At 39.6% G+C, this 14,593-nt stretch overlaps 1 protein-coding gene across 1 annotated transcript in view; it reads right to left on the bottom strand.

Moving 5' to 3' along the window:
* Positions 1–14,593, bottom strand: part of LOC124595545 (ATP-binding cassette sub-family C member 4-like) — a 291,780-nt gene that overhangs the window by 104,715 nt on the left and 172,472 nt on the right. Inside the window, exons 10-12 of the mRNA XM_047134323.1 lie at positions 8,820–9,106; positions 4,355–4,538; positions 2,887–3,042 (exon numbers count right to left, since the gene is read on the bottom strand). Of these exons, the coding sequence (XP_046990279.1) occupies positions 2,887–3,042; positions 4,355–4,538; positions 8,820–9,106 (627 nt within the window). The remainder of the gene's footprint in view (positions 1–2,886; positions 3,043–4,354; positions 4,539–8,819; positions 9,107–14,593) is intronic.

Genomic DNA, 14,593 nt, shown 5'->3' with positions numbered 1-14,593 from the left:
CCTTGCATCAACCTTCATTAGTCATTGTCCTACACCCACCTACCCCCTTCCCTGTTCCCAACCCAGCACTGCACAGCCCTCTATTCCACCAATGAACCCACAGTCTTTTTACTTCCCTCCTGTTATCAGCTGCCCCCCCCCCCCCCCACCCTCCATCTAATCTCCCAACTGCACTTAGCTGCTCTACCCTCTCTCCACCTCATCCCTGTACACATCTACAAGCAGCACTTTACTGTCCCCACCCCTACTCTGTTATCTGAGACCCCTTCCACTCAACCCTCCTCCTTACACCACCATCCAGATTGCTCCTCCCATCATGTGCTGCTGGTTGCAATCTTCTGTTTCTGCTTAATTTTTACACAGTGCATCTCCTATGCCCCCCTCCCCAATTTCTACCAAATGTGTTTCATATTTTATGTTTTCAAATGTACAATTACACTACAGACTTTATACTTTGAGTTTATAACTATTGTCAGGCCTCACAAGTCACTAAAATTTTAATGTTTGATGGTGCATGACACCAAGTAATATTTCTTGGTTTTATATGGTCATGACATATTATCTCCCATGACTGACTTTAGTTTGTGCTAAAGTATTTCCTGTGTGTTCTAAGTAAACAGGCTGTGCTCAGCAGCAGAAAAGGCTTCTTCTATTTGAAATAATCACTATTTTTACTGCCTATATTTAACTTACAGGCATATGTTTGCTTTGCTATTTTATTTTTTGAATTTATGTCTCTTGTCATATCACACAGTTGTGATTGTAGCTTTCTACAGTGTATGGTGCCATGTATCCCTGAATTTAAACAAATATTTTGTGTAAGCTTTAATCACTACAATTTTGTCATTTCCAATAGTATAAAGAAAATATTTCTCTTACATCAGTTACAATAGGTTGGTTCACAGCCATCAGACTCATAGTATAATAAATGTACATCAGCTGATGTGCCATAGTGGCACTAAACATTTTGTAATGCCACATGGAGGCAAAATGTCTTCTTGGTCCACACTCTGAAGAACTGTCTCTGTAGATTGCAAATTTCATTTCCCAGACAACTTAAAATGCCATATCAACAGCAATCACGCTTGGGTATGGGTAGTGCAGTTTGTGCTACGTGATTTCAATCAAGTGCAGTCCATAGCTTTCCATCAATGTGTTTTCTAAAATTTTATGTATCTGATTTTTTTGTAGATACTTGATGGATAAATTCTGAAATGCATCAATGAGCAATAAAGTCATTCCTTGCCTGATGTCTGACTTTTTCCTTTGTCACCCATTCAGTCTGAATGATTACTGATTATTATAATAATGGTCACCAGCCTCCTCATAACTTTATGTCACATTTATATTATTTAATTATTGTCTAACTTCACCATACTGTTGTCATTTTGTAGCATGATTTGCTTACATTTATTAATTGTATGATTCTCTATATCGGTCTTCTCCTTCTTTATCAGAATGTGAACTTTTCGGTGTATAAGCTTGAATTATTACAATGGAAAATATTTTATTATTATTCGCATTTGTGCCCAACTGGACCACATGATCTACAACAAGAGATACATTATTTTTAAATTATTATTATTATTATTATTATTATTAAAATACGTCTTGCTTTATTGTCTGAGATTTCTTCAATGTCTGTACTTAATTTTTTTTATGTCTGTGTCTGAATTATTTCTCTATCTACTGTAACGAAACCATGTCCTGATTTAATTTGTGACGGGTCTGTTACTGTTGCACTTTTTATAATCTTACTTTATCCCATTTTAGCTTATTTAACTACTTTTCCAACTCCATTTACCTAACTTGTGAACTTAAGATGTGCAATATTTTGTCCATAATTAAAATGTGAAAAAGAAGTTGGATGTGTAAATTCCACACTACTGGCCATTCAACTAAACTTTATTTAGGAACATACGAGTGCATATAAGTAGCTGTGTGCACCCCATAGCATAAAACACCTGTTTGAGCTCTATCAGACCATTGCTCTCAATGTTCTTTCACCTAGTACACAGTAACAAATCACATTGACAGTAGGACCTCCTACAACCCTATCCATGACAGAATAGTCTGTCAACATCAGCAGAAGAATTTGGCAAGGGATGTCAACAGAGCCAATTCAGAAAGCTATACTCAGAGCAGTCTTACCCCAGGCCCGAGTGCCTCTGAATCTAAAACAATGGGATCAACACAACCAGTTCACATGCTGATCACATGAAAATGAAGTCCTCATATTTCCTGTCAATATTTTCAAAAAAAAAAAAAAAAATGGTTCAAATGGCTCTGAGCACTATGGGACTCTAACTTCTGAGGTCATTAGTCCCCTAGAACGTAGAACTAGTTAAACCTAACTAATCTAAGGACATCACACACATCCATGCCCAAGGCAGGATTCGAACCTGCGACCGTAGCAGTCTCGCGGTTCCAGACTGCAGCGCCTAGAACCGCACGGTCACTTCGGCCGGCTGTCAATATTTTCAATTAGCAGTCAGTCTGTCTTTGCATGACTCATTACCCATCCAAGTCTAATCTCAACCATTGTAGACATTGGCTTACGATGCCATCTGTAATGCTATTTGGTGAACAGTCTATGTATATTTGTTTTCCATAAAGGAATCCATCAATATGATCAGCTTATGTGCAATAATAACTGCATTAAAGAACATCTGGACTGGAAGTTTGATGCTACCCTGCTTGTTTCCCTTAACCCTCACAATGATACAATTAAAGCTTCTACTCCCAGTCCTTAGTAGTCAGTCACTTTTTGTACCCTATCAGAAATATGACTTCCACTATAATATTTCAACAACTTTTTTTCTTTCAAAAATTTAAAAGACAAGAGCATGTTTGATTAGTTCAGTAAGGAACATGTACTGTACTTACATCTACAGATACCACTGAAATTTGTGGTTTCATATTTTTATCTCTGGAGACTTGTTTTTTAGTATCAACGTCTTCTTGGTTGCTTGCCAGCATGTCAGAAAATGCAGTTTTATTGTTCACCAGTTCACTGAATGTTCCTTGAGCTTCAATTTTGCCCTGGAGAGTATTGCATTTGTACATTAATATTGTATCTTGTAATATTTGCATTCGTATATAATACTGTATCTTCTAAAATTGTTTTTTATATTCTATTATATTTATTATGTAATTGTATACATATAAAAAAAGATGCTGTAACTTACCAAACGAGAAAGTGCTGGTAGATAGACACAATAAAAAACACACAAACACACACACAAATTTCAAGCTTTCGCAACCCAAGGTTGCTTCATCAGGAAAGAGGGAAGGAGAGGGAAAGACGAAAGGGTGTGGGTTTTAAGGGAGAGGGTAAGGAGTCATTCCAATCCCGGGAGTGGAAAGACTTACGTTAGGGGGAAAAAAGGTCAGGTATACACTCACACACATACACACACATATCCATCCGCACATATACAGACACAGGCACACATACGTAAATGCAAAGAGTTTGGGCAGAGATGTCAGTCGAGGCGGAAGTACAGAGGCAAAGATGTTGACGAATGACAGGCGATGTACGAGAGGCGGCAACTTGAAACTCATTAACTTATCCATTTGCTGTTGCTACCTCATTTTATTGTGCATCTGGAAACAAGAACTTCACAAACAGAGCCGTACCCAATGTGAGTTCATTTTGACCTGTCCCATTATTCTCCGTGGGTGGCAAGGATGTTTCTGGGCAATTTTTCATTATACAACTCTAATCATCGGACATCACATTTTTTGAAAACTCCTCCAATGAACCAGACAAATTGTTTATGTAAGTCAAGAAGAGGAAAAGACCAAGCTCCAAACTTTGAGGAACATCACATCTAATGTTTCACCACTGACGTTTTTTTTCTTTTAGATATGGTTCCATGCATACAACAAAAATCCCTTAAGACAATACCAATTAATTTCCCTACTAAAATTATAAAATCCACAAAATCAGTCCTAGACAGGACTATAGAAAATGCCCATAGCATTTTTTTTTCTTGTTTAGTTCTACCAGAACTAAGCTTTTGACATCATATATTGCTTTCTCTGTAGGCGAGCTCTTATGAAAGTAAATCTGAGATGTCTTTAAAAGGTTAATGTCAGAAAGGCAGTTCAATATTCTGTTGTGTTCTATATTCTCAAAAAAATATGACAACACAGCCAGGAGGGAGCTGGGTATGTAACTAGATGTCACTGTCCTATTGTTACTACTGAATGGCTCAGCCTTTCAGAAAACGTGGCATGACTCATCTACTAATTACAGAGGATTATGTACACACATTACTAGTTTACCTGCTGATGAGGGCAACTTAAGGTCTTAAACTGATGGTATGTTAATCAGCAGAAACAATCTTACATTATTCAGAATAACAATGATGTCAGCTTCCTTCAAGTACTGCAACTGATGAGTAACTAAAACTCTTGTCTTTGTACACAAATATGAACTTATGCACTCCTCAAAAAGTTGCTTTCCAACATGTGTATCAACAGCTGATAAAGGGTCATCCAAGAGGTAAATATCAGCTTTACGGTACACGGCCCTGAAACACAAAACAAACATGTAGAAAAATATATTGTACTGGAGGTTCCATATATTAATGACTTTATCTTTTTCTAAGAAACATATACAAAATAAAAGGGTTGCTCCAATATCTAAGGAACATGGAAAAGACTTGTTGTGACTAGACTAAGTCCATTAATTCTTTTCTTGATTGTTCTGTGAGATGTCCGAATGTCAGGAAAATTGATTTGATGGAAACATGGGGTTCAATGGAGCGATCTAAAATATTGGCTACATGAGCATTCATCAAGAAAGGATTACAGCAACTTGGTGCAACTTCATAAACCTCAATATTGTCAAATCTAAAGGAAAATGATAAACAAATTGGAACTACAATCAAATAAAAAAGGTACACAAAAATACCAAAAAAACTCTGGATTTCATCTGGCAAAGGAAAGCAGAACCCTTGAGGAGGAAACTGAAATAATCAAGGAGTACACGGAAAAATTTTCCATGGTTCTAGTTATGAGAAACACAGCTGCACAGGAGAAACAGAAACCATCAGTCACTGACACACAAACTCACAGAAGAGCATTAACTGTAGGAGAAACCTCTATATCTACTGGCATGGCAGTGCAAGGAAGTCCACAAAAAAATGTGAAATCGATGTTCTCTACTCATTACTGATTCTCGAAAGAGGTCTTAAAGTTTTCCATATAATTCCAAAGTGCTCAAGAACTTAGGAAATAAGATGAGCTAAGGTATTTACATTGCACTGATTATAGCAAATTGCAGAACACTGGAAGAACTAGGAGAAAACATTAATTACACAGAATGCAGGAAAACCAGATAAGAAGTTCAGCTGGAATAACCTGTTTGCAAACGGCAGTAAGATGAATCAGTACTAATAAAACAGCTCCAGCTGAAGAAATTAATCTTAGGATAGATGACTCATTTCTGAAGTTAATACATAGCCACAAATTGTTAGGCAGTGTGATAGACTGATAAGTGACAAGGGAATCACATACTGAAAAAATTGCTCAAAAATAAGCTCTAATACATACTATCTGACCAAAAGAATTTGGACACCTATTAGTGGACATTAACATGGAGGGTGTCCACCCTTCATCTTTATGGTAACTTCAACAGTGCTGGGGATGCTTACAATGAGATGTCTGAATACCTGTGGACAAATGGCAGCCTATTCTTCCTCAAGAGCCAAAACCAGAGAAGGTAGTGATGTTAGACACTGGGGTATGGAGTGAAGTCATGGCTCTAACTCATCCCAGTGTTCTTCCATTTGGTTCAGGTCATATCTCAAGGAGTAGCTTGAAACATTTAAGCCTGGGTAGAAGCATGTAGAGGAAATGTTGCTGAGGTTTAGAAGTATAGTTGACCAAATACTGGAGGGTTTATGTACCTAGTACAACTGTTCATGGTGGGAAGGGCTCTCCAGTCTTTGTAAAGAAACTTCTAAAGAAACATAGAGTACTGTATAATTATTGTAAAACTAAACTTAGGCATATAATAGATGGAAACAACTAAACTCATTTTGCGTGTATAATGCATGAAGACTTCAATAACTACCATAACAGAATTTTATCCAAAGATGTTTCATAAAACTCAAGGAAATGTTGGTCTCGTGTAAATGCTGTCAGTGGCATCTGTGTAAATGTCTACCTGCCCAAAGATGACACAGGAACTGAAAATGAGGGTATCAAACAACAAGAAGAGATGCTGATCTTCATATTCCAATGTTATTTCAAAAGGAACATCAAGGAATACTGCCTCAGTTTGATTACCACACCACTGAAAAGATGAGGGATGTATGTATTAAGAGTAAGTGATGTTGCGAAACAGATGAAGTTCCTAAAATTGGAACACAGCACTAGGGCCTGATGGAGGTCTTGTAAGATTCTATTTGGAATTTTCTTCTAAGCACCAGTGCCCTGAGACTGTGCTCACGTGTGTGAGATTTGTGCTTGTGTGAATGTGTGTGTGTGTTTCCTACTACAGTAGAAGGACTTATTCAAAAACTTTAATATTTCAGCAGTCTTTTTCATTGCGCCTGTCTGCAACTCAGTGCCTCGTCTATGTGGTCAGTAACAATCTATCCTTTCCTTACTGTTATTCCATGCTTAAAGAGACATACTGGGATTATTTCCGTGGTAGCTAAAAGCAGGTATTTCCATTCAAGAATGCACATTAATTTTAACGTGAATTGTGTTCCCTTATCTGTCACTCTCAAGCATCATGAATGAGATACCTTTAAAATAGGTTTTCTAATGTATAACACTTCATTTAGCATAGATTCTTATTACATGAATTATAATGTAATATGAGCATTTTTTTGAGGAACGTTGAGGTTGTCACAGTATTTTCTGGTGGCTTGGGAGGAAGAAGTATTACATTGTAGTGTACTTAACAAAGAATGATATTCCTTTATTTTCCACATGTCATGATCTACGCCTTACCTACTTTCTACACATTTCTTGCTCTTGGAAATGTAACTTATTGTGGGGCGGCAGTTACAAAATTTACTGTTGTATAAATGTTTGAATGTTGAAACACTTCACGGCCGATGCACCATATGTGGGGCGGCTGGTGAAATTAATTGTTTATATAAATGTTCCTGAATGCAAAACCAGTTCCTATTATTTATGCTGTCTTCTGCCGTTCTCAACACTGGCTCTCTAACTACAATATTGGCAACCAGAAAGTGATTAGCAAAATGTGAAGCCTGTAATTAGAATTCCTAGTTCCCACTTCATCTGAGAAATACACTTATAGCTACAGCTTATAGCTCTGAGGAATTAGGAGATTGTCTGGGATTCATAATCAAAAACAAACATGAAAAAAAAAAAACGTTGTCTGTATTCTGAAAGTCACAGACGAAAAAAAAGAATCCACACAACCTGACTAACAGAGCAGTTCAGAGTCTAATGCGCTGATGCAACTATAACTGTCCAAATTAAATGTTTAAATGAATTCTCGCCATAATTTGATGATAATGCTCATCAAACGCCACGCTAAATAATGGTAGAATGTTTGTCCTGCGGCGGCACGTGAAAATACGACATACGCAAACTGAAGCTAGATAATTAAAGTCATCCCAGAATTAACACTTCACTCGAAAATGATTTCATGGTTACGCATATCTCGAGTAACTTAATACGGCATCCGAGGCTGTTTATAGCAATGATACCGACGCGACGCGACTCCCGACACAGATGGCGTGCTATTCAGCGTCTGGAGAGAACTGGGGCCTTGCTTCCTCGCACCGCGTTCTTATATATAAAGCTGCGGTGTGGACAGCTAAGGGAACACCTGATCAAATCGGCTCTCTCGACTAGCCGCTGGACTAGTAATGCACCACATTAAGTTATTGAATAAATCATTGCTTCCTTTGCTGATGGCAAATTTAATTACACTGTATGCAGTAGACGAGCTCTGAACTTGCCCTTTGGAGATACGCTATCGCTATAGTTTTATAGTTGTTCTGTTGAAACTTATCACATATCTATGGATATAGCGGATCTCCATTCTACTTAAATATAAACATCCTAGCCTTATTTATTAGCCTACTTAATCTATCTGGCTTCCTTAACTTTTTAAGACAAAAACCAGAAAATCATGAATTTCAACTAAAATCTTAATTTGTGAGATCCAGAAGACTGTTTCTATTAAATATTTATGAAAAAGGAATCTAAATATAAATTTTTAAATCTCTAGCTCTTTTCTGTTGCGCCAATGATTTTTACAGAAAAACGTCCAAATTTCGAAAATGGTAAAAGTTATTGAACTGACATTCAACACATGTTAATTTAGTATTACTCCTGACATGCTAGAAACATTTTAGGTTATTTATTTGATTTTTAAAGTATTGCGCAACCTTTATGACGTCAGAGCTAGTTACCGCGGAGTGGCTGGCACACAATGGAAAGACTGCTGTGAATTTACTACGGCGTGAGTAGGCTGCTTCCCTACATCATGACTCTCAGAACTCAATACTCATTATTTACTGCCGCTTATACCACTTTATATTTATATTTTTGGTACGACTTTAGCTAGTACCTATTCTGGAACCCAAAATTGTAACTACTAGCATCAGTAGTTCCTGAATGGTCACAGAGACTACTGTGTTCATTACTGTAGCTGTTGCAACTTTCAGATTCAACATTAGAACTGGCAATCTGTATTAATTTCATCACTTGCATCAAAGGTACATAGATTATAAATAAACATTAATAACAAAAGTCATGTTTTAAAAATATCAGAAAGACTTGTTTATATGAAACATAAGCCACAGTTGCAAACTAACCTCGCCAGGTTGATGCGTGCTCTTTGTCCTCCACTTAGTGACACACCACGTTCTCCAACAATTGTTTTGTCTCCTTGTGGAAACAGCTCAAAGTCTCTTGTAAGTGCACATGCTCGAACAACTTCCCGGTACTTTTTAGGCTCATATTCTTGTCCAAAGAGTATATTCTGTCTCACTGTGCCTACAAAGAGCCACGGATCTTGCGATGCATAAGATACATCTCCACCAACTGCCACAGTGCCTCCACTAAGTGGCAATTCTCCAAGAAGGACATGAAGCAGAGAACTCTAAATAGGAGAAAGAACTGTTATACAATTTGTATTCCAGCACTTTAAACATAATATAAATATTGGTCTTGTGAAGCAGGTATGATGTCGTCTGTTATACAAAAAAGAAACGCAAAATGATAACCTAAAATGTATTGGATAATAATTCCTCTGCACTCGTGTAGCAGAAGTCTGTAATTAAGTGAGAAATATTTTAAAGAGTCGAATAAATACATAGTTATTGGGTTCTCTCTGAATTATGTTAGGTAAAACCCACAACATTCCATTAAGACAAGTGCCAGATGTCTTGTTTGCTTTCGGTGACTGCTGACAAGTGGCAAAAGCCAGTGTCCAAGTAGGGGCAGATGTGCATACATGAAGGTGGTGTTATCAGACAGATGACAGCAGCTTGTCGAGAGCCTTATACTGGGGAATGAGGTTTTCTGCACAAGCAGATCTCTGTAGCAGGCAGAATGACATTATCTCATAATGTATCCATTTATTGTTATTGATCTTGATGTAAAAAAAATAACTCCCCACCATGCTGCTTTAACATACTTCTTCTTCCCTTTATCTACTTAATATGATCTTCAGAAGTGACTGAATCTGATGTTTTCTTTTATGAAGTTTTCATCTCCCATTATTGTACAGTAAATATCACAAATCACTTTTTCTCATTTTCAGCCAGCATTATGACCCATGAGCAATCCCAACAACTGTTCTTAATCAAATTAATATAAGGAATTGTGCTTCTCCATTTTAGTTTTCATAGGACTCATAATTACATCTTCACTCTAGTCTGTTGTCTGATTCATTTATTTGGTTTCCTGTCTTTGTAATAAGTAAATTCTCAACATGCCTCTCTCAATTACTCACCACATGTCAAAACTTATAATTCACACTAACTTAAACTTCCCGTTTCAGGCAGATTACTTTTGAAAACTTTTCAATTTCCCAAAAGTGCTTCAGGCAGTTTTACTCTTTCCATCTGTTGTTTTCAACTATCTTACTAAAAAAAAAAAGTTCCCTGTTTTCATTCTTAATTTGCACATATTTTTCAGTATGTTGGTAACAGAACCGGGAACACGTTGCATAAAAGTGTGGTTACCATACATCTGGGATTAGCTTGGCTAGTTATAGTTCTTTTTGTTCTGTGCAGGGTAATGTCCAGGGCACCAAAAATGTCGAAGGTTTGAAAATTTTATGACACGTGAGTTCTTTTTTTAAATTTTCATATGTTACATACATTATGTTCAATATTTTGTTTTTAAACATTCTCTTATGGCTGTCTATCTCTCTTTTCACCTTGGAACAAGTGTTGTTGAAGGTAGGCATTTCTACCAGTTCTGCCACAATGTAATTTGGTAACACAAAAAAAGTAATGTGTTTATATTGTTTTCGTGTGAAATAAAATGATGAAAAACATGTAGATAAGTTAATCTCTATTTGAGAGTAGGAAAAGGGAGAGAGGTAAACATAGTAGGTGAATAAGGATTGGGGGTAAGAAATGAAAGAGGAAGCCGTCTGGTAGATTTATTTAGCGTATGGCTAATACAGACATATCATGAAATTACATATACATATGTACATATTGATACACAAGAAACTTAAGTTTGTCTTTACAACTGAATATCCAGTCCTTCAATCCAGCGCACTGCATCTGGAGTTGCTAGCAGGAAGTCCTCTTTGGTGCCGTGATAGGCTCGAATCCTGCATTCGCTGACAATGTGGTGAACAGTCTGGTATGGAGCCCCGCAGTCACAGGCTGGATCAGGCAGCTTCTTCCACTTAAAGAGAGCATCCCTGCATCGCCCATGGCTGGTGTGGATTCTGTTGAGAGTAGACCACGTCTTGCGTGGTAAGTCGAGTCCACTTGGAAGTTTAGCACCTGAGAAGATGTTATGCAGGTGCACATCTGTCACTGCTTCCCACCGACCTTTCCATTCTTCAAGAGGTTTGAAATTCTTAGCAACCATGTCAGCAGCATCGCACAGAGTTGGATGACGTGATTTCAGTCTCTTGCGATTTAAAAGTGGCAGGTCGCTATGCACGGGTAGGTTAGAATTCCTGGAGATCTTGTGGAATTCTCTCATAAGGGCAGTACATCTGCGTAGATCAGGAGGCATTATACCGGTTAACAGTGGAAGCCAATAAACTGGAGTAGATCTGATTGTGCCAGATATTATGCGCATTGTCGTATTCAGCTGGGTATCAACAAGCCTTGTATGATGACTATTCATCCAAACAGGTGCACAATACTCAGCACTTGAGTATACCAAGCCCAGAGCTGAAGTTCGCAGGGTGGTTGCTGAAGATCCCCAGGTAGTTCCGCATAGCTTATGGAGGATGTTGTTTCGAGTCCTCAGCTTTTGAGCTAAGTTAAGAAGGTGTTGTTTGAAGGATAGTGTACGATCCAGGATGACACCAAGATATTTTGGGTTCCAGTTGTGACGAAGAATTCTGTCTCTGAAACTTACCTCCAGTTTTACATTCGCCAACTGGTTATTTAGATGGAAGCAACACACTTCCGTTTTACTCACATTGGGTTGGAGTCTCCAGATTTTGAAGTAATTGTCTAATACAGACAGGTCATTGGCTAAAATCTCTTCTGTTGTCTTCATTTCCTGGTGTTTGACGGCTAGAGCCAGGTCATCGGCATAGCAGTATTTTCTGGACGAAGTGTCAGGTAGATCAGATAGATATAGGTTGAACAGTAAGGGCGAGAGAACTGATCCTTGAGGCAATCCGTTGTTCAGCTTCCTCTCCTTACTTATGTTGCTTCCAGTGATTACCTGGAACTTCCGATCACTTAGCATGCTGTTAATCAGTCGAGCCATTGTTCTGCAGGGTATGATGCGGAGAAATTTGTAGATAAGGCCTTCCCTCCACACAGTGTTGAAGGCGGCAGTTAGATCAACAAATGCCACAGATGTTTTTTGCTTCATTTGGTATCCTGACTCTATGAAGGATGTGAGAGACAATACTTGGTCGCAGCAGCTACGCCCTGGTCTGAAGCCTGCCTGATCAACTGGAACGTTCTCTAAGATAGCGCTACTTATTCTGTTATATATTAGCCTTTCAAAAAGCTTGTAGCAGCAGCTGAGTAGGGAAATGGGGCGATAGTTTTCTATCCTGTTGCTGGGTTTGCCAGGTTTCAGAACAGACATTATCTTCACCTTTTTAAACTCAGATGGAAGTTGACTAGTCAGCAGGATGTCAGTGAAGAATTCTGCCAGCCATTTCTTAGCTTTTCCTCCCATATGGATCAGGAATTCTGGGTGGATACCATCGAATCCAGGTGCCTTAAGAGGTCTGAGGTCCTTCAGTCCAGAGTCAATGTCTGAAACTGTGAAGGGATGGGTATACTCAGATGAGGGAGATGCCTTCTTTTTAAGGACATGAAGCTATCGTCTGATATGTCTTGTATGTTTCTTGTCAGGAGGTACTCTTGAGGTGGTAATGATGTGGGAAGCAATTTGGTCTGGTGTTACTTCAGAATTTTTTCTGCATGCTGGTGCACTTCCTCCCAGTTTTCTCAGAAGACTCCATGCTTTCCTGCTCGAGTGGGTAAAGTCCATAGTTTTGACTGTTTCTGCCCATTTCTGGCAGAATTTTGCACAGAGCATAACTTAATCATAGCTAACACCTGGTTCAAGAATCATAAAAGAAGGTTGTATACATGGAAGAATCTTGGAGATACTAGAAGGTATCAGATACATTATATAATGGTAAGACAGAGATTTAGGAACCATATTTTAAATTGTAAGACATTTCCAGGGGCAGATGTGGACTCTGACCACAATCTATTGGTTATGAACTGTAGATTAAAACTGAAGAAACTGCAAAAAGGTGGGATTTAAGGAGATGGGACCTGGATAAACTGACTAAACCAGAGGTTGTACAGAGTTTCAGGGAGAGCATAAGGGAACAATTGACAGGACTGGGGGAAAGAAATACAGTAGAAGAAGAATGGGTAGCTCTGAGGGATGAAGTAGTGAAGGCAGCAGAGGATCAAGTAGGTAAAAAGACGAGGGCTAGTAGAAGTCCTGGGGGAACAGAAGAAATATTGAATTTAATTTACGAAAGGAGAAAATATAAAAATGCAGTAAATGAAGCAGGCAAAAAGGAATACAAACGTCTCAAAGATGAAATTGACAGGAAGTGCAAAATGGCTAAGCAGGGATGGCTGGAGGACAGATGTAAGGATGTAGAGGCATATCTCACTAGGGGTAAGATAGATACTGCCTACAGGAAAATTAAAGAGACCTTTGGAGGAAAGAGAGCCACTTGTATGAATATCAAGAGCTGAGATGGAAACCCACTTCTAAGAAAAGAAGGGAAAACAGAAAGGTGGAAGGAGTATATAGAGGGCCTATACAAGGGCAATGTACTTGAGGACAATATTATAGAAATGGAAGAGGATGTAGATGAAGATCAAATGGGAGATAAGATACTGCGTGAAGAGTTTGACAGAACACTGAAAGACCTAAATCGAAACAAAGCCCCAGGAGTAGACAACATTCCATTAGAACTACTGACAGCCTTAGCAGAGCCAGTCCTGACAAAACTCTACCATCTGGTGAGCAAGATGTATGAGACAGGCGAAATACCATCAGACTTCAAGGAGAATATACACTCCTGGAAATGGAAAAAAGAACACATTGACACCGGTGTGTCAGACCCACCATACTTGCTCCGGACACTGCGAGAGGGCTGTACAAGCAATGATCACACGCACGGCACAGCGGACACACCAGGAACCACGGTGTTGGCCGTCGAATGGCGCTAGCTGCGCAGCATTTGTGCACCGCCGCCGTCAGTGTCAGCCAGTTTGCCGTGGCATACGGAGCTCCATCGCAGTCTTTAACACTGGTAGCATGCCGCGACAGCTTGGACGTGAACCATATGTGCAGTTGACGGACTTTGAGCGAGGGCGTATAGTGGGCATGCGGGAGGCCGGGTGGACGTACCGCCGAATTGCTCAACACGTGGGGCGTGAGGTCTCCACAGTACATCGATGTTGTCGCCAGTGGTCGGCGGAAGGTGCACGTGCCCGTCGACCTGGGACCGGACCGCAGCGACGCACGGATGCACGCCAAGACCGTAGGATCCTACGCAGTGCCGTAGGGGACCGCACCGCCACTTTCCAGCAAATTACGGATACTGTTGCTCCTGGGGTGTCGGCGAGGACCATTCGCAACCGTCTCCATGAAGCTGGGCTACGGTCCCGCACACCGTTAGGCCGTCTTCCGCTCACGCCCCAACATCGTGCAGCCCGCCTCCAGTGGTGTCGCGACAGGCGTGAATGGAGGGACGAATGGAGACGTGTCGTCTTCAGCGATGAGAGTCGCTTCTGCCTTGGTGCCAATGATGGTCGTATGCGTGTTTGGCGCCGTGCAGGTGAGCGCCACAATCAGGACTGCATACGACCGAGGCACACAGGGCCAACACCCGGCATCATGGTGTGGGGAGCGATCTCCTACACTGGCCGTGCACCACTGGTGATCG

The sequence above is a fragment of the Schistocerca americana genome, chromosome 2 (genome assembly GCF_021461395.2).
Source record: "Schistocerca americana isolate TAMUIC-IGC-003095 chromosome 2, iqSchAmer2.1, whole genome shotgun sequence".
Taxonomy (NCBI): Eukaryota; Metazoa; Arthropoda; class Insecta; order Orthoptera; family Acrididae; genus Schistocerca; species Schistocerca americana.
Note: the sequence above shows the minus strand (reverse complement) of the source record. Positions and strands in the feature narration are given on the sequence as shown.